Source organism: Castanea sativa, chromosome 2 (genome assembly GCF_040712315.1).
Source record: "Castanea sativa cultivar Marrone di Chiusa Pesio chromosome 2, ASM4071231v1".
Lineage (NCBI taxonomy): Eukaryota > Viridiplantae > Streptophyta > Magnoliopsida > Fagales > Fagaceae > Castanea > Castanea sativa.
Window position 1 is genome coordinate 14257450 of NC_134014.1, and position 23716 is coordinate 14281165.

Consider the following 23716-nt stretch of genomic DNA (forward strand, 5'->3'; position numbering starts at 1 on the left):
CCCACCACAGTATTATAACTTCTTTAATGAGTTATGTGTCTTGTTTAAATAATATAAATTGATGGTTTTATGAGTTATCACATAATGGGTTAAAGAAGATTAAAAAAAAAAAAAAAAAACCTTGTTCATCTCAAAAAAGTTCTAATGTTATAAATAGGAAAATTCTCTCTCTCACTTGCATATTATACCGTGGGATTAAAAACAAAACATTTGAGACATTGTAATATTTTAAATTTATGATTCCAAAAAATCTAATGATTCAGAAACTTTTTCACTTTCTTACTTACAATAGTTGAAGTGATACATTGTTATTTATTTATTTATTTTTGATGGGATACATTGTTATTAGTTCATGATAAAAGTATCGTTAGTGATGAGTTATGTAAAAATGATATTCTCATTACGATTTGTCACTTTAATATTGTTGTGAATTTTTACCTACTTTAATAGGTGATGTTAATCGGTGTCTACAACATATAAATGTAAAAATGTTATCCTGTGCATGTGATCATTGTCTTCAAAATGAGAAAGTATCTCTAGCACTTACATAAATCTCATAGGTTATGTGCATAAAAGATTTTTTTTCCTTCCAAGCCTAAAAAAAATGCAATATTCATTACTGAAAATTTATATGTTATGTAAATGAAATGGGGAAATTAATACCTTTAAAATCTTTCATGATCAGACCCTCAAAAAAAAAAAAAAAAAAAAAAATCATTTTAACTCCGAGGAAGGAAAATGGATTTACATTTGAGAAACTGACCAAAACATTTATTAATTTCCCCCTTATTATTTAATTTAAAAAGAAAAAGACATAGGCACATAAAATCAAAAGGCTCCATTTTCTACTCTTTTAAGGGTCCGAAGCTCTCAAACCGAGTCTGCTAATTTCATTTCATTTAGAAACCAAAGCTCCACAAATTCACAAACAAAGCCTAACTATCAGATTCAGAGACACAGAAAAAAAAAGAAAAAGAAAAAAGACAAAGATGGTGAAGGTTCGCATGAACACGGCGGATGTGGCGGCGGAGGTGAAGTGCTTGCGAAGGCTAATCGGCATGCGATGTTCCAATGTCTATGATCTCTCCCCCAAGGTCTCTCTCTCTCTCCTCCCCTTATCCATAAACCCTAATTAATTTCCATTTTATCTCTTCTAAGTATTCACCACCTTTAATTGCTTAAACCAATACAACAAAACCTTACACACAACACTCGCGCACATATGATTCTTTATTATTTGTTTGGTGAATTCTCTGATATAATTTAAGTTTTTTGATGCAATTCTTTGAATTCTTGCGAGGACTTGTTAAATGGAGAAGTGCTATGAAGACATACTTATATGCATATGCGTGTATATAAATGTAGTAGTGGATGGTTTAGATTTTGAGTATTATATGATTGATAAATAGCCTGATAGGAATGTGGTGTTGAATTGATTTTTATCTATTTTTGAATGTTTAATTTAAGTATCATGTTGGATTTATTGAATTCTTAGTGTGTAATATGTTATGAATATGGTTATGGTTTGAATTATTTGCATACATACAGAGGATTGATTTGTGTGTGCGTGTGTGTTGCTGATTATTATATGTTTGATGAATGGTCTGACAGGATGTGATGTTGTATTTATTTATTTTGAATGTTTAATTTACGTATATGTTGGAAAGATAAAAGTGTGTAATGTTGTGTCGCGTATTGGTTTTGGTATGAATTATTTGCAGACGTATGTATTCAAGCTGATGAATAGTAGTGGAATCACGGAGTCCGGGGAGAGTGAGAAGGTTTTGTTGTTGATGGAAAGTGGTGCCAGATTGCATACTACTGCATATGTTCGGTGAGTCTTTCTTAATATGCATTACAGAGCTTTTTCCTCTTGTTATTACCAAGTGTTTGGTTGCCGAGTAATCCAATCAGGAAAAGAAAGAAATAATTATCTTTTGGTTCTCTTTTTATTTTTAAATGCATTCATAGATCCGCATTTAAAAAAAAAAAAAATTAAGAAAGAAGAAACTCTTATTTTTTTAGATAGCAAGTAAAACTGTAGGAAATTCTTACAATTGTTTATACATGTCTCTATTTTCTTACTTTCTTTTGCTGACTTGCAAATAGGGGCATAACCAAAGTTTTTTGCTTTAATTTTTTTTTTGGGGGGTGGGGGGAGTGTATTGATACATCAATCAAGAGACTCAAGATAAATTCAAAACATTATCATTTACCTAGTGAAATTCTTGGAAATTTTAATATAATTTTTAAAAATTTCCCATTTCTGAATGCTGTCAAACAAAATCACCGTTAAATCACCATTCTTTCGGTGCTTTTTTTTTTTCCTTTCTAAATCTCTTTTATTCTTTCTAGCATTAATGTCCATAATGTTAAATATTCCCTATTAACCTATTCCTTTATGCAATATAATGAATTCAGCATTTTAAAGGTCGGGCCTTGGTGTGATGGCAAGTGCCTTCCACCAAAAAGTGATAGGTTGTAGGATCGAGTCTAGGAATCAGCCTCTCCAAAAACAATTGGAGTAAGGCTGTCTACCATGACCACTCCTAGGCCTTGCAAAAGTGAGGGCCTTGTGCATTGAGTATCAATTTCTTGAGTTTCAATAAAGTATTGACATATAATTGAAAACTAAAACAAATTCATTACTCACAAGAAATTAAAAAAAAAGTTTTGATTATTGAGAACCAATTTTTTTTCCATGGGCGCGGTTGGTTAGAAAGGGGTAGAACTTTCTTTTTTTAGGGAGCCACCTAAGCCAGTTTTTGGTAGACTATTGGGCCAGTGAGTTAATATTAAATTTTGAGAGGTCATGGATTTAGCTCAAATTTTGGGGGAGCGGAATTACCTGCAAAGTAAAAGGGAAGATAGAAAAAGAAACAATTAAAACCACTGAGCTCTGTATTTTACCATCAATAGGGACAAAAGTAATACACCTTCCGGATTTACTCTCAAATTGAGGAAGCATATCCGCACCAGAAGGCTTGAGGATGTACGGCAGCTTGGATATGATCGGGTATAACTATAACCTTGCAGAACTCCTTTCATGCTTCAGACTGCATCAGAATTATTTTTCTTTTTTGTTCTTTCATCTGGATTATTTCAATGATTTTTTATTTTATTTTTTACCCTAACCTCCTTACAGATTATTCTCTTTCAATTTGGGCTGGGTTCTAATGCACACTATGTTATATTGGAGCTATATGCCCAAGGAAATATTCTCCTTACAGATTCTGATTTTATGGTCCTGACTCTTCTCCGGTCACACAGGTTGGTGATTCAGTTGTGCATTTTGTTCAATGAAATTTGTATGCCTTACCTCAGAATTCACAACATACCAGGTTCATCGGTAATTTTTGACATATAGACTCCTTTGCAGCCCAATGCACTGATTGACTGATGTTTGGAGAGAAACAAAGCTGGGGTTTTTGCAATCTTTGTCTTCATTCAATTCTTTTATTAAAATAATTTCATGAAGAAATATAGTGAAATCCATTTACTAAGTAGCATTGCTATTGTTTTTTTTTCCTTTCCCCTTTTTCCCTATACTGAATTTAAGAGATAGAGTTATGATGCAATTGCCAATTTATAATAGCTTTCAAATATGCTTTGTAATATTTTTTACTTGCATCTATTTAGTTGGCTTATTTGAGAATTTAATGGAGGTGTCAAGAATTATCTATACAGAATGTTTCTTGGTCATGAAGCAGAGGTCACTAGTTTGAACCTTCCCTTTTCCCTCACCTTGGGGCCAAAACTCACTTATATTAAAAAGAAAAAGAAAAGAAGAAAGAAATATTTGCTGGTCATGCTCTAGGACTAGGAAGCATAGACACTTCATTTGGGGGTGCCATACCCGTGTCAGACACAGGACACGTCTATGACACCTCTGCATGTGTGTCCTAGCCAGTTTTTTTTTTGGAAAAATTGCAGGACATTGGAGGGGCACTTATTTATCTTTAACAATTATCTAGTTATCTTTTATTTATTCTTTTGGATCTTATTCTTGGTTTGTATTGTAATTTCAAAATATCAATTTTTTTTGGATAGATAATAAAAGTTTTATTCAAAAATACTGAGCATCATGTTCACGATGGTGAACATTCTGATAAGGAAAAATTACAGCAGGTTCAAAAACTTAATCTAATAGAGTGTAAGAAATCAGAAATGGAAATACAATTCATAAAACCCCAAGCACGTGCCCACTGAAACAAAGTACCGAAGAGAAGAGCTTTTAAAAGATCTAAGGTTCTCTCATTGTCTTCAAAGATGCGTGTATTACATTCCGTTCAAACCAGCCACATTAAACATGTCGGGACCATATTCCTTATACCAGTTTCTCCAAGCAAAGAGGAGAGCTAACTGTCTTTGGCGTTATCCAATGGTTCCCAAAAATCTCGAAAATTGCACTCCATAATACATGAGAAAACTTACAGTGGAGAAGAAGATGATCCATAGTTTTCCCATCACAATAACACAAACAACACTTGTTAACCAAGGATTGACCTCTCTTAACTAGAGTATCAATAGTGAGTATCCTATCCCTAGATGCTATCCATAAGAAGAAAGACACCCGTTCAGGCACTTTTGCACACCAAATACACTCCCAAGGAAAAACCTCATTGTAGGGACTAGACAACAACTTATGGTAAGAGCGCACATTAAACACCCCCTTCTTAGTCAACTTCCAAGTCAAAGTATCATCCCATCACCCCTTGGCATATGGGAATACAGAAACTCAATGTAAGAACAGACATGTTCTTTCTCCCAATCCTTTGGAGCTCGACGGAAATGAAAATTCTAGCTCCTACTTCCCCCTTCTGAGGCAGATACAATGAGGTCAGAAATCCAAGCCTCTTTAGATCGAGAACGGGTAAACAAATCAGGAAAAAGGTCCTTTAAAGGATTACTCCCACACCAATGATCATGCCAGAAACTAATACGGTGACCCTCCCCCACATTACCACATTATACACTACCTGTCCAAAGAACTTCTCTGCTCCTTCTCTAATGCTATTCCACATCCCACACCTATGAGTACCTCGTACAATTTTGGTGCAACAGCCTCCTCTAGCCTCACCATACTTGGTTGCTATAACTTGACGCCATAACCTATTACTTTCCTTCCCAAAACATAACCACTTACCAAGCAAAGCTTGGTTAAACAACCCAACCCTCCGGACCCCCAAACCACCACCCTCCACCGGCAACCAAACCTTCTCCCAAGCAACCGACAAATATTTAAAAACATCCTCGGATGCTCCCCAAAGGAAATTCCTCTGAATCCTTTCTAGTCTAGTTGCCACCGCTTGGGGAATAGTAAACAATGATAAAAAATAGGTGGGAAGACTAGAGAGGGTACTCTTTAATAAAGTAAGCCTACAAATATAGACATTTCTAGCCAGAGAGCCGCCTCTCCATCTTTTCTATAATAGGGTTCCATATCGATGAGTCTTTATAATGAGCCCTAATTGGCATGCCCAATAAGTCATGGGCAATCTACCCACCTTGCAGCATAAAACACGGGCCAAGACATTCAAATTCTCAACATCACACACTAGCACAATCTCACTCTTACCACTGTTGACTCTCAAACTCGTAATAGCTTAAAAAAAAAAAATGAAATACCATCCAAATGTATAGTATTGTTCTCTCGAGGCATCACAAAACAAAATGGTGTCATCAGCAAAAAGAAGACGAGAAATTTTTAAACCTTCTTGTCTATGAGACCTTGCTTGAAAACCACAAAGAAAACCACCATCTTCCGTTCTCTTCAACAACCTGCTCAACACCTCTATAATCAAGAGAAATAACAATGGAGACTGGGGATCCCCTTAGCGGATACCACGAGAACTACCAAAAATACCCACAAGAGACCTATTCACCAGAACTGAGAATCTAACTGTAGAAATACAGGCCCTAGTCCATCTCCCCCACCTCGCCCCAAAACCCATCCTTTCCATAAGATAAAATAAGGCATTTTAATTCTCATGGTCATATGCCTTCTCAATGACCCCAGGGATGCTACTCTTCAATCTACTTTCCAAGCATTCATTGACAATTAGAACCAAATCTAGGATTTCCCTCCCCCCAACAAAAGAATTCTGAGAAGCAGATATCAACTTATCCAAAACCTCGCGAAGTCTATGTGCCAACACCTTAGCCAAAAGTATATAAAGGCTACCCACAAGACTTTTAGGACGAAAGTCTTTAATATTGATTGCATTGACTTTCTTAGGGATCAAACATAGAAAAGTGGCATTGAGAGACTTCTAAAAAATACACTAACTATGAAAATCCGCGAAAAAAGCCATAACATCTTGTTCTAGTACACTCCAACATTTTTGGAAGAATGCCATAGTAAAACCATCTGGCCCAGGTGCCTTATCACCTTCTACCTCCTTAAGAGCCGCTCCCTCTCCAAAGAGTACCTCTCAACTTCGTCTAAACATGCAAAGTCTAAACCATCAACTGTAGGCCTCCAAGATTCTGGCTTTTGATATAATTTCTTATAAAAATCCACTACCTGATTCGTAATTTCAGACTCATCCTCATAGAGAACCCCCTCAACCTCCACCCCTCATAATCTGATTGGTTTGCCTATGAGAGTTGGCGAGTCTATGAAAAAAGTGAGTGTTATTATCACCTTCTTTAATAAACAGTGCCTTAGATTTTTGCCTCCACAAAATTTCTTTCAAAGAAGCCAAAAAATCTATATCAGATTTAACCACCACTCTTCTGTCTTTGTCCGCTTGGGTCAAAACTTGCATCCCCCTTTTCATATCAATGTCTAAGAGTTCAGTCATCAAACATTTTTTCCTAAAAGAAACATCCCCAAAAACATGCTTGTTCCAGTGTTTCAAGTCCCCTTTGAGAGCCTTCAGTTTACATGCTAGAATATAACTAGGAGGTCCGAAAAAATGATAACTACGTCACCATTGATGCACCATATCCAAAGCCCTCTACTTTTAATCACATATTTTCAAATTTGAAAGGACTCCTCCCCCTAGACATCCCTCCTACCTCCAATAGTAGAGGACAATGATTAGACACCACCCTAGGAAGAATTCTTTGAGTCACATCTAAGAAATGATCCTCCCAATCTGCAGACACCAACACTCTATCAATTTTGGACATGGAGGGTCTGTCAGAGTCACGAAACCACGTGAACTCACCTCCCTCTAAAGGCAAATCAACCAAAGAGTGTTTCGCAATAAAATCCAAGAATTTAAACATGGCTGGACTGAACGAAGAACATCCAAGTCTCTCAGACGGATATCTAATAATATTGAAATCTCCAAACAAACGCCAAGCCAAAAGCCACCGTGATCTCACAATATCTAGCTTTGCCCATAATCATTTATTAGTCATAAATTTACTTTATTATCCATTATTGCTTTGAAATTTATATATGTTTAGCTTTATATGAAAAATAAATGCTTAACAAGATTTAATAGTATAAATAAAAATATATTTAATAATTAATTAATATGTTTATCCCAGCCGTGTCATGTCCTAATTTTTTTGAAATTGCCATGTCAACGTGTCGTATCAGTGTTCGTGCTTCCTAGGTCATGCTTTTTTCTTGGGAGGCTCAACTGCATAGTGTCGCAAGGATTTTTTGCCTGATTGATTTTAATATTGTTGGATGTTGGTACTTTTTCCTTAAAACATTAACAGGTTAACCTTTGCTAGCTCTTCCTCTGCTTTCTTGTTTAGTGTAAAATTGAAACCATTGTTTTTTCTCTCACTCTCTTTTTCCCTGTTGAATTTAAATATTAGTTAGATATTAACCACTTTCAACAACAGGGATGATGATAAAGGGTTTGCAATCATGTCACGCCATATCTATCCAACTGAAATTTGTCGAGTTTTTGAGAGAACTACTGCTGCAAAGTTGCAAATGACCCTTACTTCTTTTAAGGAGCCTGATAAAAATGAACCCATTGACAATAATGATTCTGGGACTAATGTGTCTGCTACAGCAAAAGAAAAGCATTTTAGCCGTAAGGGTGGGAAGTCATCTGAGTCAAGTAAAAATACCAGTGATGGTACTCGGAACAAACAGGCCACATTGAAAAACGTTCTTGGGGAGGGACTGGGCTATGGACCTGCACTTGCTGAGCATATTATACTAGATGCTGGTCTTATTCCTAATACAAAAGTTTCGCAAGATAACAAGTGGGATGATGAGACAGTTCGGGTTTTGCTCCAAGCTGTTATGAAGTTTGAGAACTGGCTGCAGGATATTATTTCAGGAGAGAGAATTCCTGAAGGATACATTTTGATGAAGAAACAAAATTTGGGAAAGGACTCTGTCTCATCTGAACCAGGGAGTACTGGCCAGGTTAGTGTAGTAGTCCTTTGCCCATCTTCCTTGACGCGCACTGGATCAGAGTGCAGTTATTATTTTATCTTTGGTTTGGCACATTCTTCTCATTCTATCAACTAACCTTATTCTTGAATCTCTTTTCAGAGATTGATAAAAATAAATGTCTTTATGTATTTGTTATTATTATTTTTTTGATAGATAACGAAAATTTTTATTTAGAAACAAATATTCAATCCGAGTACATTGGAGATGTAATGTGGGGGCAAAAATCAAGAACCAAAATTACGATGATCAAGTAAAAGTGGAAGAGAAAAACAAGAAAAATGCGACAGGAGAGTGTGTAAGAAAAAGGATATAATCTCTAGCAAAGACTGTTCACATCTCTCAAAACAGCGTGCATTTCTTTCTCTCCAAATACACCACATCAAACAATGCAGCACAAGTCTCTAAAAATCTATATTGTGATGCCACCCAAATTTACCTTGGCAAGATTCAAACAACTTAATAACCTTAAGTGGCACAACCCAATGCAGCCCAAACAAACAAAACACCAACGACCACAATTCACCGGCTAAGGAACTATGAAGCAGAAGATGATCCACCGACTCTCCATACCTTTTGCACATGTAACACCAATCAAGAACGACAATACGCCTTTTGCGAAGGTTATCAGTTGTAAGAATCTTACCAAAAGAAGCTGACCATGAAAAGGAAGCTGCCCTTGGAGGAACCTTCGATTGCCGCACCAACCTCCAAGGGAAAGTTAGGGAAGGTGGGTAGAAAGAAAGATAAAAACTACTAACCTTAAACCCTCTACTCCTAGCTAGCTTCCGACAAACCTTATCGGGACCAACCCCTGGCACTTTTGAAGAGTAAACAATGTCCATGAACCGATCAAAAGATTCTTCCTCCCAATCTGCGGTGAACGACGAAAATGAAACGTCCAATGCAGCTGCCCACCAGACCAGCCCATAACCTCCGCCACTGAAGAATCCCTAGCCCTGCTAAGACCGTAAAGTTCTGGAAAAGCCTCTTTGAGGGAACAATCCCCACACCACACATGCTTCCAAAACTTCACTCTAGTACCTTAGTAATGGTCAGGAAGTTCTGGTCATATCTAAGCATCTTTATTGAATATCTGGTTGCAAAGTATTTTTATAACTGTTGTTTGGATTTCCTTTGCAGATCTATGATGAATTCTGCTCCATTTTACTGAACCAGTTGAAGACAAGGGATTACGTGAAGTTTGAAACATTTGATGCAGCTTTAGATGAGTTTTACAGTAAAATTGAAAGTCAAAGGGTAGAACAACAGCAAAAAGCAAAGGAAAGCTCTGCTGAGCAGAAACTAAATAAAATACGCTTGGATCAGGTTTGCATCTGTAATTGCTGATATTGTTTATCTATAAAGAATTTTTTAGATTTACATCCTGTCCCTCATGTTTTAGTGCATTGTGTGTCCTAAAAAATTCCATAGTTATGCGTCATTTATATTCACTGGCCATCGTTTCTTAACTAAATGACTGTACCCTGCATTCCCTGCTTTTACAGTGTGTTTGGTAGTCTGGATGGAGAGGAGAGTAGAGGGTAAAAGGGGGGAGGAGAGGAGAGGGAGGGGAATGGTCTTTCTTTCCCCTTGTTTGGATGTATTAAAAATTAAGTAGGGGGGAGGGGAAATCTGTTTTATTCAATAAATTTTTTTTATTACTGATCGTAAAATTTGTATATTTATATATATATATATATATTATATTATATAAAAAGAGATTTGGGGAGGGGAATAGGTATCCCTTTCCTTTAAAGAAATAGATAATAATTGACATCATAACAGCAAAATTGGCAATTTTGATGTGGTGTATTTGGAGGGAGAGGAATAGACGCACCTTTGAGGATATGGAGAACTCGGGGGAGCAGATACTTGTGTGATTCATAGGGACTTTATTCGATTGGTCTCGGGCTTGGGGAATCACATCCAATGATTCTCTCCCTATGTTTGTAGATTCCCTCAAATTTTGTACATAATTTTTAGTCTTTGTTGTGTTCTCCTGGCTGCTTCATGTTTTTTTCCATGAAGTAGTCTTTTTTATTGAAATTTTGTCTTACTATTAAAAAAAGGGTAGATTATTTAATATATATATATATATATATATATATATATATATATATATATATATATGTGGAACCCCTCCCCTTTGAAATTCCCCCAAATTGGAGGATTTGAAAATGAGGAGTTTGAAGGGGTAACTTACCCCTCGAAATCCCCTTGAACCCCTTCCCCTCACTTAAAAACATCCAAGCAAAGGGAATTAAACCACCCCCATCCCCTTCCCTCTCCTCCCCCCTCCATGCAATTTCAATTCTATGTGTGCAAGACATAATTTCTTTGAATGTATAAGGGGCTTTAGTTTTCCTCTTCCGCTGCAAATTAATGACTCGTCATAAATAAGGTGTTTAGGTGACTTGTGAGTTCGGAATCTTTTTGAAGTTGGAGGGAGGGAGGGAGATGAGTTCATTTCTGCATTAATTTTTTTGCTCAAATGTATATTTTTTGACATATTAATGAAAGCCGAAGTGTAAAAGATCAAATTGTTTTCAGCATCACGTGATCTGATCTTGAAATAAAATTGAATAGACATTTTTGTAGGTGAAGATGGTTGTAAGTCAAAATGATAAAGTAGCCAGCCACAGTTCATTTTATTCAGCTTAGTAACCATAAGTTTTCATGTTTGCATGTGACCAAATAGTTATTGTTCTTTCCTTACACTACTTATGTTTCCATGGGGAAAAAAATATCATCGCGAAATCAGTGATCCTTTGGATTAGTATTTTTTCCAGGATATTTGTGAGTCAGATTTGAATGTTTAGTTTATGCTTTAATGTCAACAAGAGTCTTACTTTTCCAGCTTCCTTGTTCCTTTTTTATTACTATTTCCTACACTGTAGGAAAATCGTGTGCATACTTTAAGGAGTGAAGTTGATCATTGTGTTAAAATGGCGGAGTTAATAGAATACAACCTGGAAGATGTGGATGCTGCCATACTAGCTGTGCGTGTAGCTCTTGCAAAGGGCATGAGTTGGGAGGACCTTGCTCGTATGGTGAAGGAGGAGAAGAAATCTGGAAACCCTGTGGCAGGCCTCATTGACAAGCTCCATCTTGAAAGGAATTGCATTACATTGCTGTTGAGCAACAATCTTGATGAAATGGATGATGATGAGAAGACACTCCCAGCGGATAAGGTGGTCCATTAATCATACATTTGGTATTCTTTATTTCAACATCTGCTTGAGATTGAAAGTGATGAAGCACTTCAGTTTATTCTTCATTTTACGCATTTCTCTCATTGATTCTGTTTGCTTATTTGGTTTTACTTTCTTCTTAGGCATCTATAGTGATATGCATTGCACACTGTTTTGTGCTATGTAATTGTCTTAATGATGTTGACTATAAGATGTTTGTGGAGAAGTCACTAATAAACTGTTTAAATTCTTCTTATAGGTCGAGTAATAAAAAATATTTTAGTATCATCAATTCTGAAATGTACGGTTATTATTGTTGTCATCATCATATATCCTACAATCTCTCTTATGAAGCTTAGCTTTCTTTTGGGCTTTATTTTGTGCATTGCTTATCTATATAATAAAAAAGATGTGGTGTCTAAAGCTTGTATTTTTTGTTATCGTACCTCTTAGGTTGAAGTTGATTTGGCTCTTTCAGCGCATGCCAATGCCCGACGGTGGTATGAAATGAAGAAAAAACAGGAGAGCAAACAGGAAAAGACGATTACAGCACATGAAAAGGCTTTTAAAGCTGCTGAGAGAAAGACTCGTCAACAGCTTTCACAGGTAGCTTCATGTTGCAGTGATACTTTACATATGATGTGCTGGACTGCTGATACTCTAGCTCTGTATGTTGATTCAAAACTATCAAATTGCTGAATGGTCCACTGCTATTGGGCCATGTTATTTGAATTTCAATATTCTAAAGTCAGCGATCATTAATTTTAGGACCAGATGACTATTAACATGTCAGTGGTTTTTAACTGTGGGTGTCTTGTTGGAGGTTGTTGGACTAATCGTAAATTAGGTAGCTGGTGGTTTTGGGATTTAATAATGCCTTGTTTTATCTTGTTGTGGAAAGTTTATTAGGTTTAACACCGATGCAAAACTTGGTACTTAAGATGCAGGTTTGATGTTATGGTGTAGTGTCAATTTCCTTCGTGGAATGTGAGCCTCAGTCTTAACTATATTTTCCACCTGAATCTGACCTGATTACAATGGCTATGATTTGGCTAAAAATGATATAATCAGTAAATAAGAAAGATAAATAATAACTTCACCACACACATTAGAGATCTCAAATGTTTTCCTTCTGCAAGGGGGGCACCATGTTTGTGTTTCATTCAAGAATTATAGTATGAACTGCAATGTAAAAAGGATGTCAACATTACAATCTGAATTCTGAAATTAGAAAGAAATTACATGCTCTATATGACAGTGGTAAGGCAGTTCTAGTAGTCCATATCTACCATTCTATATCAAAGCCGATATCTCTGAGTGGATATTTCTTGGTAAAAGGTAATTTGATACTGATAAATGATTACTGATGATTGTCATTTTGTTATTTTCCATCCTGCCAACTTTCATTTTGATTGTTGTTTTTATTGCTGAGTGTCTTCTTCTCATAAATAATAATGCAGGAAAAAAACGTTGCCACAATTTCACATATGCGCAAAGTTCACTGGTTTGAGAAATTCAATTGGTTTATCAGCAGTGAGAACTATTTGGTTATCAGTGGGTGTGATGCTCAGCAGAATGAGATGATAGTCAAGCGTTATATGTCAAAAGGAGATCTGTAAGTAGATGCTATTATGATGTCATTATAATATGTACTAACTTCTGATTGGGTAATGGTGTTTTATCTTCATTATCTTTCTAGGAAAAATAAGTATATCTTCAAGGATTTCAGCTTTTATAAGTATGCTAGTCATTAGGGTTAATGAGGATCAAGTCTACTTCTGATGTTGATTTGATTTTGTAACAGGTATGTCCATGCGGAACTGCATGGAGCTTCTAGTACCGTGATAAAAAATCACAGGCCAGAACAACCTGTACCTCCTCTGACTTTAAACCAAGCTGGATGTTTCACAGTAAGTCAATAATCTTTCCATATGTTGTTAGCTTTAATTTTACTTTATCTAGTGTTTCTGAGGTGGAGTGAATAAGAGCACTAGATGTGGGATGACTCTACTGTATCTTTCAATTGATGATGTAGGTTTGCCATAGTAAGGCATGGGATTCAAAGATTGTCACTAGTGCTTGGTGGGTTTATCCTCACCAGGTCAGTAAAACAGCTCCTACTGGGGAATATCTTACAGTTGGGAGTTTTATGATCCGAGGGAAGAAAAACTTTCTTCCTCCCCATCCTCTTATTATGGGCTTTGGTTTATTATTTCGCTTGGATGAGAGCTCCTTGGGATCACATTTAAATGAAAGGAGGGTAAGAGGTGAAGAGGAAGGGATAAATGATGTTGAAGAAAGTCAGCCTCACAAAGAAATATCTGATACTGAGTCGGAGAATGAAGCCACAGATGAAAAACTTAAAGTAGAATTGGAAAGTGTTCCTGATTCATCTACAGAACTGTATAAATCAGTAATAGAAGGATCCGCAGTTGAACCTGCTAGTGGATTGACTACCACCAATACTAAAGCCATTGATTCACTTGAATTTCCTGTTGAGGAGAAGACTAACTTGGATGGCATTGATAAGAATAATGCATCCAGTATTGCTGGAAATGGTGTTGCTTCAGTAACCCCGCATCTTGAGGATCTTATCGATCGAGCTCTTGGATTAGGATCTGCTAGTGTATCTGGTAAAAGTTATGGAATTGAAGCATCTCATGTTGATCCATTGGAGGAACATGATCATGAAGAGAGGAAAGCGGTGGTCAGAGATAAACCTTATGTCTCAAAGGCTGATAGAAGAAAACTCAAGAAAGGCCAGAAAAGTAATGGTGTAGATGCAAATATTGAGCAGGAAACTGAAAAACCAAAAGAAATTGATGTTTCTGTTGGTAATCAAGAGAAAAAGGTTCAAACTACAAATCCAGGAGGTGGAAAAATTAGCCGTGGGCAGAGGAGTAAACTAAAGAAGATGAAGGAGAAGTATGCTGATCAAGATGAAGAAGAAAGGAACATTCGTATGGCTTTACTGGCTGTGAGTATAATTACTTGCACTATTGTTTGGTACTGCTGTTTATTCTACCCCTCTATATGTTGATTTTTTCTTGGTTCCTTTATTTATTTTTAATGTGTTGGTGCCTTTTTATCCAGACCATGCTCTCTGTTTGTAGCCCTTTGTTTTAGGGTAATGCAAGTTTTCAGTGTTTTTTACCCTGCAGTGAATACCTATTTTCCTTTCAGAAATGTAGTTTAACATTAAGTTGCATATGTCATACCAACAATGAATTGGTACAAGTTGTTATATAATAACTTAATGAAATTAGAGTTTATTTGGATACACACATAATTGTAGTTGCCAAATACTAAAACCTGTGGAAAATATGCCCAATCAGGATATGATTCCACTTTTTTTGATGTGGATTCTTTGTTGAGAATGGAATAGGATGACTTTTGAGGATTTGTAGAGCACTAGGGACTAACATATAGCTCATTTTGTTGGTACCTTGTTTGATTTTTCAGTTCCAATGTTTATTCAGTCTCTATCTTTTTGTATAATCTTTTTGTATTTGTTTGTAATTCTTTAGACTGCTTAATGTTGTTTTTCCATGAAGTGGTCTCTTTTTAATACAATTTTATTACCTATAAAAAAAAAAAAAAAGTTTATGGGATGATATTTCTTTTGAGAATGGTGATCTGGACACTTGCCAAAGAGCTTTAGCTCAACTGGCTAGGTGGAGGGTGAGGTCGTGGGTTTAAGACTCATTGGGCGTGTGTAACATACCTATCCAAAAAAAGAAAAAAAGAAAAGAAATGGTGATCTGGAAACTTGTCCAATACCTCTTTGTTGTCATCCCATTATCATGTTGCTCCAAAACTGACAATTTGATTGTATTTTTAGTCTGCTGGAAAAATAAACAAGGCAGATGGAGAGACACAAAGCATAAATGCAGCTACAGCCAAAGAGAAGAAGCCTGGCAGTGGTATGTTCTCCAAGGGTTTTTTTTTTTTTTTTTTTTTTTGCGCTTTAATGAATAAATGTTTTCCAAGTTTTTAGTCATTGGAAATGTTATTTATAGTTATCGAATTTTTAGTTGTTGATTATCAATGCTTGAACTATACATGATTGTTTATTCCCCTCAAAAGCCATTACTTGATGGTAGAGAATCCATAGTCAGGAGTGGATAAGTCAAATTGTCATATATCACAGAACACTAATGATGAAACATATTTTGTATCATCTTTGTTGTTGTTTCATGATTATCTGATGTGATCCTTTCATGTCAATTTCATTAATCTGGCAGCCACTGAAGATGCTTCAAAAATTTGTTACAAGTGTAAGAAGGCAGGTCACCTGTCTCGGGACTGTCCAGAGAATCCAGATGAATCTTCAAATGATCATGCAAATGGTAGAGTTGAAGCTGATCCCCATGTGGGTTTGGGTGATACTGCTCCAGAGATGGACAAGGTGGCCATGGAAGAGGATGATATTCATGAGATTGGTGAAGAAGACAAAGGGAAATTAAATGATGTTGATTACTTGACCGGGAATCCACTGCCTGGTGACATTCTCTTATACGCTGTGCCTGTCTGTGGTCCTTATAATGCAGTTCAATCATATAAATACCGTGTTAAGATTATTCCTGGCTCTGCAAAGAAAGGAAAAGGTATCCAAAATTTCTATTCCTAAAATCTACAGTTTGACAAAGTTTACTTGTTTCTTTTGAAGTTGTCTTCTTTCCACCCTTCTTTTAATGTGATCGGAACTTGCTCCTCTATTTTTCATGCTATATATTTGTAGATTTACACATTTATTTCTTTTTCTTTTTCACTTTTTGTAGCTGCAAAAACTGCCATGAGTTTGTTTAGCCATATGCCAGAAGCATCAAGTAGAGAAAAGGAATTAATGAAAGCCTGTACAGATCCTGAGCTAGTTGCAGCAATTATTGGCAATGTGAAGATAACAGCTGCTGGACTGACTCAGTTGAAACAGAAACAAAAGAAAGGCAAGAAGAGCAGCAGCAAGCAAGAAAGCTAGCCAGCAAGTTGTGTAATGGTTCTTTTTGAAATCAAGCCAGAGGTTTCTTCAAATTTGGCTGTCTTTTAGGAAACTAGTTTCCTTGGATTAAAGTTTTAAAAGTGAGATGTATAGCTGATGACTTTTGTAAATGTCGGTGTAGTCCTTGATTAGCCAATCCTAACATTCAAAGAAACTGTAATCTTATAGAGCTTCTGTTGATATCATACGCAATGAATATGGTTATTTGACAGCAAAAACAAGAGTCTAAGCGGCATTCATTTCTGTGTTCCTTGTTTACTTTCCTTTTTGTCAACAACAGAGTGAAATATTTAGGTATAGATCTAATTCTTTGCTCGCAGGTCACCCAACATCAAGTTGTATTTTTTTTTTTTTAATTAACGAGTACCTTGTAATTCACGGCTTTCTCAAGTTTGAATACCCCTTTACTTATTATTATTATTTTTAAGTTTGTAACTAATTAAAAGACGTCTGTTATCATATGCATGTATAACTTGTTACAAAAAACTAAAAAAATGTGTATTCGAGACGCTATCATCCATCAAATTATGAAAAAAACGCACGTGCCTTTTGAAATACTTCACTTAAGAATTACCGACAAGTAATTTATGTTAAACATTTTATTGGCATTACCCACAAAATGGTAAAAACAATGAAATTTGAGTTATGTATGTTAGATCTAAATCAATAAATAAATAGAATATAAAAGGTTGATCATGCCTAGGGAAGTACTTACTCCAAATGTTTTTCCTTGGTCAATCCTGAATATTCGACAACTTGCCTTCAGAATTTGAGAACATGATCTTTTCTATTTCTTTTAAAATGAAGAAAAAAAAGGTATGTTTTATAGTGTTCAACATTTTATTTCTTGGTGTCACGTCACATTAGACTGCTTATTTAAGACCCAGTTATCTCGTAGCAGGGTGTTCGTTTCTTAATCAAAGAGTGCTAACCAATGACAGTATCACAGCAAACCCAGGAAACTATGCGCATGAAGTAACATTAGTAAGAAACGCTTTTTTTTTAGAAAGACTTAAAGAACAAGTTTGGGTTAAGGCAATGTGATTAACAAATTTAGCTTATAGGCTTGCGGTAACAATTTTACAAGCTGAATAACATAGGAACATACAAGAGGAGAAAAGTTATGCAACTGTCAATCCTGATTCTTCAGCTGGAGGAACATCAGTCAAATCTAGACCCTCCGCTGGTAAGTCAGAAGTAAGCGGACCCAAGATTCCATCAGAACTGAGAGTCAGTCCACTCTGCAAATGGATAAAGTATTTGCACAATTAGGCTTGCCAAATTTGACAGATACTCGTTCAAAAAAACAACAATGATCTCTCCAAGCTCCCTTAGCCTTCAGGAATGCTAGTTCATGTACTTGGCCACAAGGCAGGAACTCAAATTAATGTCAAACATATTTTGATCTTCTATGCGCATATCCTATTTTGGATCATATTAAATATGTAAGTATATAGTAACTAAACAAGTACCTCAGGCTGGAATCTAAGCATGTCTGCACGAGCCATGGCTTCAGCTTGAGCTATTCTCTGTCTAAATGTCTGAGCCATTTCCTCCGCCTGTCAGAACAGAATCAGAAACGTAACCATAATTTTCAAATTTGCTTGGAAGCAAGATAGAAATATTTCATGGATCATAGAACAAGAAACATCAACTAAAAATACATCATTTTGAGATTCCTCTATCCACTGGAACTACAAAATATTAGTCACACTTAAAGCATGGCTAATGTGAATTTATGGTAAAATCATATTTGCAACTGGTAGTGAGGTTTAGGATATGAGTCAGAAAATACCTTCTCAAAAACAAGCTTTGGATTGCGAATCATGTCTCCAGGAGTAGGTTCTAACTTCTTGGTGGAAAGACTTACTCGGCCTCTCTCACGATCATGGCTAAGTATCATGACCTACACCATAAGAATTAGTTTTAAAATGTTCACCTCTACCAAGTAGCATAAATTTTCTGCCAAGGACTTGTACTATGGACATACCTTGAGAGTATCACCAGGTTGAAGAACCGTTGCAATATCTGAGACACGATCATGACTAATCTGACTGACATGAAGAAGGCCATTGATTCCACCAATGTCAATGAAGGCACCATATGGTTTTAGACTCTGCACAGTTCCAATGACCACAGATCCAATTCCCAGTTGTGCCTGGCTATCAGCCATGGCTTTGCGGTTACTGAGTACTAGCCTTGACTGCTCCTCATCAACCTCCACAAACTTTAGTGGAAGCTCCCTTTCAATAAGGTCTTCGGCAGTTGATTTCTAATGTATATGCAAGAAAGAGTGACAAATTTGTATTAAATAATGGATTACAAATAATATGAAGCTCAATAACGAAATAATGCATGCCAGAAGAAAGAATAAATTTTGTGATGGTGATCTTATTCTCTAAATCATACAAGATAAAATCCAATCACATATACAATGGTGGGTAGAATACTTACCTAATACATTTAGTATGCAGAAACTTCTTAACATGACTTCAAACAAGTATCAAGCATACTTAGTTGTGAGGTTATCATTATTTGATACATGCTTAAAATGTGGGCCATATTACAGCCAGATCATTTTGACTTCGAATGCTACTTCCAACTCTAAATTCTTTTTCACCAATTATTACTTCCCATACACCTTATTGCAACCCCTTGCAACAACAACAACCAAGCCTTAGTCCAATTTTTTTTTTGGGGCTATGGATCCTCAATAGAGTGAACAGACTAATCAGGGTTGGCCACATATATTCTTTTTTGTCATTCTGTTCAAAGCCATACACTCCATTACTTCCGTAACTGACATGTCCTTTTTCACTACTTCTATTAATGTTATTTTCAGTTTTCCTCTACATGTTTTTGTTCCCTCAACTTAAACCAACTCACAATTTCTCACTAGTACATTAATTGCTCCTTTGAACACGACCAAACCATCTCAAGTGCACTCTTCTCATCTTTTCATCGATTGGGGCCACCCCTATCTTTAAGAAAATTTCCTCATTTTGAATCCTATCTTTCTGTCTATTTCCACTTATCATTTTAACATTTTCATTTTCGCTACACTCATTTTATGTATATGTTGCTTCTTAATAGCCCAATATTTAGTATTATAGAGTATAACACGTCTTATAGTAAGTAGTCTTACAAAATTTTCCCTTCAACTTAATAGGTATTTCATGATCACACAATACACCTTACTGCAACCTCCCAGACATATGATTACTATTAGTTTCAAGCTAATCAAATTGAGCATTGGGAACATGCAAGCCATATTTAAGGACTAACCGATGATATCTGTGAAAAAGGAACAAACCCTCTAAGGCCTTCCACCACAGCCACCACTCCACCTTTGTTTGCACTAACAACCTGCATATATATTCGAGGAATTAATTAATTTTTTTCCCCCAAAAATAGGGCAGTTATTTGAACAGCATAAGTTTCTCTTAATGCACGAATAATCAAATTCATAAAAGAAACAACATGAAGCAGAAAAGGAAGGATCTATAGCAAGAACTTCCTCAACTGCTTATTTAGAGTTTACTAAGGTACAAGAAAGCCTTTGGCCTGCAACACTACAGGGAATGATACTCAAGGTGGTTAGCATCTTACTCATTACCTAAACGAAAATACTTGACAACAATCACAACTAATATTCCATACAAAAGAAGAAACAGAAAAGAAGCAAATTTTTGGAGTGAAAAAACCCACCTTACCCTTGACGACAACATCCTCAGTTTGAAGCTGTCTACACCTTTCCCACGCAAGTTCATACTGGATTGAACGTAAGCTCAGGATCAAGCTATCATCAACTTCATTTTCACCAATAATTACAAACTCATCTTTCAAACCAGGAACTATGCCTGCATCTTCTACATGTTTTATTTTGTGAATACACGCCTCTTGGACAGGCAAATATGCTGATGACTTTGCAGTAATGTCAACTAGTGCACCATTGTTATCTGTTTTGAACACAGTTCCTTTGACCTGGAAGAAAATATGCATCAAACTCATCAAGCTAATCTTCCTTTTTTGTGTATGTGTATATGTATTTCTTTTAACTTCTTTTTGGGCTTTTGAAAGTAGACAGGTTTAAAGGATAGTGTATCATACAAAAAATTCCCTTTCCTAAAAATCAAATTAATGCAAACCATATCCTTCTTCTTCTTTCCTGAATAAAATTGATGCAACCTTATCTTCCTCAAGATTGCAAATGTGGAAGAAATGAATCAATTTAGCCCATGATTCAGAAAAAAGTTAAATAATTCAATCAAATATGTCAAAAAGAATATTCAGTGGAACTCAACGTGTATCCAATCACACACCCACAATATCAACTTGCACACAAAAACCCACTAAGCAATTCCTCATTTCAGCTGACAACCATTAAAAACTCATACACAAACTTCCATTCTATGCGTGCCTCACTTTGAACAATACAACAATTAGTCATTCTAGCTCATACCCACCAAAGAACTCTCACTCAAAACCCAATTCCCACTCACAATTTCAAAGAAAAACAATGAAACAAAAAAAGAGTGGCCAACCAACCAACCTTAGTTCCAATCTCAGCATTGAAGTCGTACTTTTCGAGGGCAGCGTTGAAGTCGTCGAGAGTGAAGGGCACACCTTCAAGAGGCGTAGTACGACACCGTTCATAGGCATCCTCGAAGAGTTTCTTAAGCTCAGCCCTTTCTTTGGTCTGTGCGTTTGAGATTGCCACTGCTGAGACAATGGGAAATAAAGTGGGCTTGTGGGTTCGCTTTGAATAGAAAGGCTTTGACTTTGAGAAGCGAGAAGAAGAGAGTGGTGAACATCTTAGGCCTGTGAACTGCTGAGCCAAAGACGCCATATTCACTCACTCCAATTTTGTTTCTGTGTTTCGTTGGGGTCAGATAAGATAGAGAGAAAGGAGGACCAGAACAAAGTAACAAACATGTTGTACCACTTTGTATTTTGGATAATAGATACCAGAAAATGGTGAACCGGTTAAATTTTTGGTTTGGTTTTTATTTTTCTTTGGACATAATTTTACCTTAAATTAATTAATTTATAGAAAAGTTCTTGAAAATTTTTCATTTCTTAAATCCTGTAGTTTAAGAGATTTAATAAATTAACCACTATAATTTTAAAAGTAACATTTTTTTTTTTTTACAAAGTAACCAAACTTTTCCGAATTTCTCACTATTCTTTTGGGTATATGCAAACACCACAAAAAAACTCTATTCCTAATATGAGTGTCAATGTTTGACCAAATCCGCAAACACGACACGAACCCGACACCAGTTTTTGTGGGTTAGAGTTGGGTTTGAATGGGTTTGAATCATAAATGGATCAACCCAAAATTGATATGATAAGAAACATGTCATAATCGGATCAACCCGCATAATCCGCAATAGACACGTTTGACAATTCAATTTATTTGTGTCAACTCGAAATGACCTACTTAACATAACCCGTTTAACTTGTATTACAAATAAATATTCATTTTATTTTAGATTTGTCAAATACCTATCCAACATATATTTTTAAAAAAGAAAAGTGAGTAATTACAAAAACTTATAAGGTATATAATTGGAAATTGAAGCTTTACAAATCCTAGATCTCGTCCGCATATCTTGCAAGTGGGTTTATTGAGATAGTTTATAAATTAGATCTGATGGGTATTGCTTTTAAAACTGTAGAGGCATGATCATATTTTGTTACTACTAATACTTATATTATATATATATATATATATATATATATATATATATATATATTTGGCATAGAACTTGCAAAAATGAAATTGGATGAGCTTGTGGAAGATGTTATGAATTTGGACATCAACAAAGAACTTATGGTTGATAATCGTAGTCATAGTCAGGATTAGTCTACCGTTTGCTCCAATTCTTTCAATATTGATACTTAGCATTTGGCGAGTTCCAAGGATATTATATTTTTGTTGAACTATATTATTTCATTTTTGTTAAACTATGTTATTTTGAATTTGGGTTGAATTGTATGCACTTCTTTTAGAGTGTAAAGAACCTACTTCTAGATGAGTGTTATATTTTTGTTGAACTATATTATTTTGAATGTCGGTTGAAGACTTGAAGTGTATGCACTGCTTTTGGGATGTAAAAAAAATGTATTTCTAGATGGATGTTATATTTAATATTATCTACGTGTTAACTCAACATGATTCGTTTATTAAGCTTGTCAAATGGGTTGGGTCAGGTCAACCCGTCTTATTAACGGGTCAGGTTAGGGTTGAAGGATTATGACACGATTATTAAATGAGTCGGGTTAGGGTTGAACCATTTAGTCGAATACCCTACCTCGACATGACACGAACCCGACACGCTAACTCGAATTGACACCCCTGATTCCTAGTGGGTTATTACTTTATCTCCAAAATAATTTTATGCCAAAAGCGTTATAGCTCAACTAGTTAGCATCTCGTGGTGTGTCCATAACATCTAGTTATCTAGGATTCAAATCTCTTTCCCACATTGTAACTATAGAATTATCAACTACAACAAAAAATAAAATAAAATAAAATAATTGAGGATTTTAAAAAGCAGCAGTTAAATCTTATACTCCAAATGAAAGAGGGATATTACTAAGAGCCTTATAGCATACTAGTATACACCAAATGAAAAAAGGATATTGCAAAAAGTCTTGTAACTCACTGACATATTTTGTTCTTCTTTAATGGGATGATCATGTTTGAAGCATCTTCTTCAAAAATCATGTAAGTTACAGGCTTTTGTTGGGGATGTTTTGCAATAAGGGGAAAAAATGCAAGAATGACCCAAATCTCTTTTCAGGTTCTTTAGAAGTGATTATTTGTGGAGAGTTGAGTCCATAATTTTAAATGTATGATAAACAAATGCTAATAGTAATTTAACAAGAGAGAAATCGAAAATACAATGACAAAAATGCATAAAATACGCTTAAAACATCAGGTTTGAAACCTCGACCCACAAATAATATGAAGAGGAAATTGAAAGAGTCGCGAGGGAGAGAGGAAAGGTTCCTCTAAATTAGTATTTTCATCCTTAAACTTCAAAATAGTGAGAATTTTTACAAGCTAAATGGGTTTTTGTTCTAAAGTTTCAGCTCTAAGGGTAAAACATGACTAACTTGTTTTGAATTTAATTGAGGCAT

General features: G+C 35.7%; 2 protein-coding genes across 2 annotated transcripts; one reads left to right on the forward strand and one right to left on the reverse strand.

The window, feature by feature from the left end:
• Positions 1–863: 863 nt before the first annotated feature.
• On the forward strand, positions 864–16785 carry LOC142624466 (uncharacterized). The gene is made up of 14 exons (XM_075798035.1): positions 864–1094; positions 1722–1834; positions 2920–3016; positions 3146–3270; positions 7810–8347; positions 9518–9703; positions 11275–11568; positions 12022–12174; positions 13029–13183; positions 13373–13478; positions 13604–14545; positions 15410–15491; positions 15813–16175; positions 16350–16785. The coding sequence occupies exons 1-14, from the start codon at positions 990–992 to the stop codon at positions 16544–16546; spliced, it is 3456 nt and encodes a 1151-aa protein (XP_075654150.1). The 5' UTR covers positions 864–989; the 3' UTR covers positions 16547–16785.
• Positions 16786–17543: 758 nt separating this feature from the next.
• LOC142624740 (small ribosomal subunit protein bS1c) lies at positions 17544–21639 on the reverse strand. Its single transcript, XM_075798474.1, has 7 exons — positions 21120–21639; positions 20276–20551; positions 19853–19933; positions 18558–18839; positions 18363–18473; positions 18040–18126; positions 17544–17808 (listed from the first exon to the last, which is right to left on the reverse strand). The coding sequence occupies exons 1-7, from the start codon at positions 21414–21416 to the stop codon at positions 17689–17691; spliced, it is 1254 nt and encodes a 417-aa protein (XP_075654589.1). The 5' UTR covers positions 21417–21639; the 3' UTR covers positions 17544–17688.
• Positions 21640–23716: the final 2077 nt, after the last annotated feature.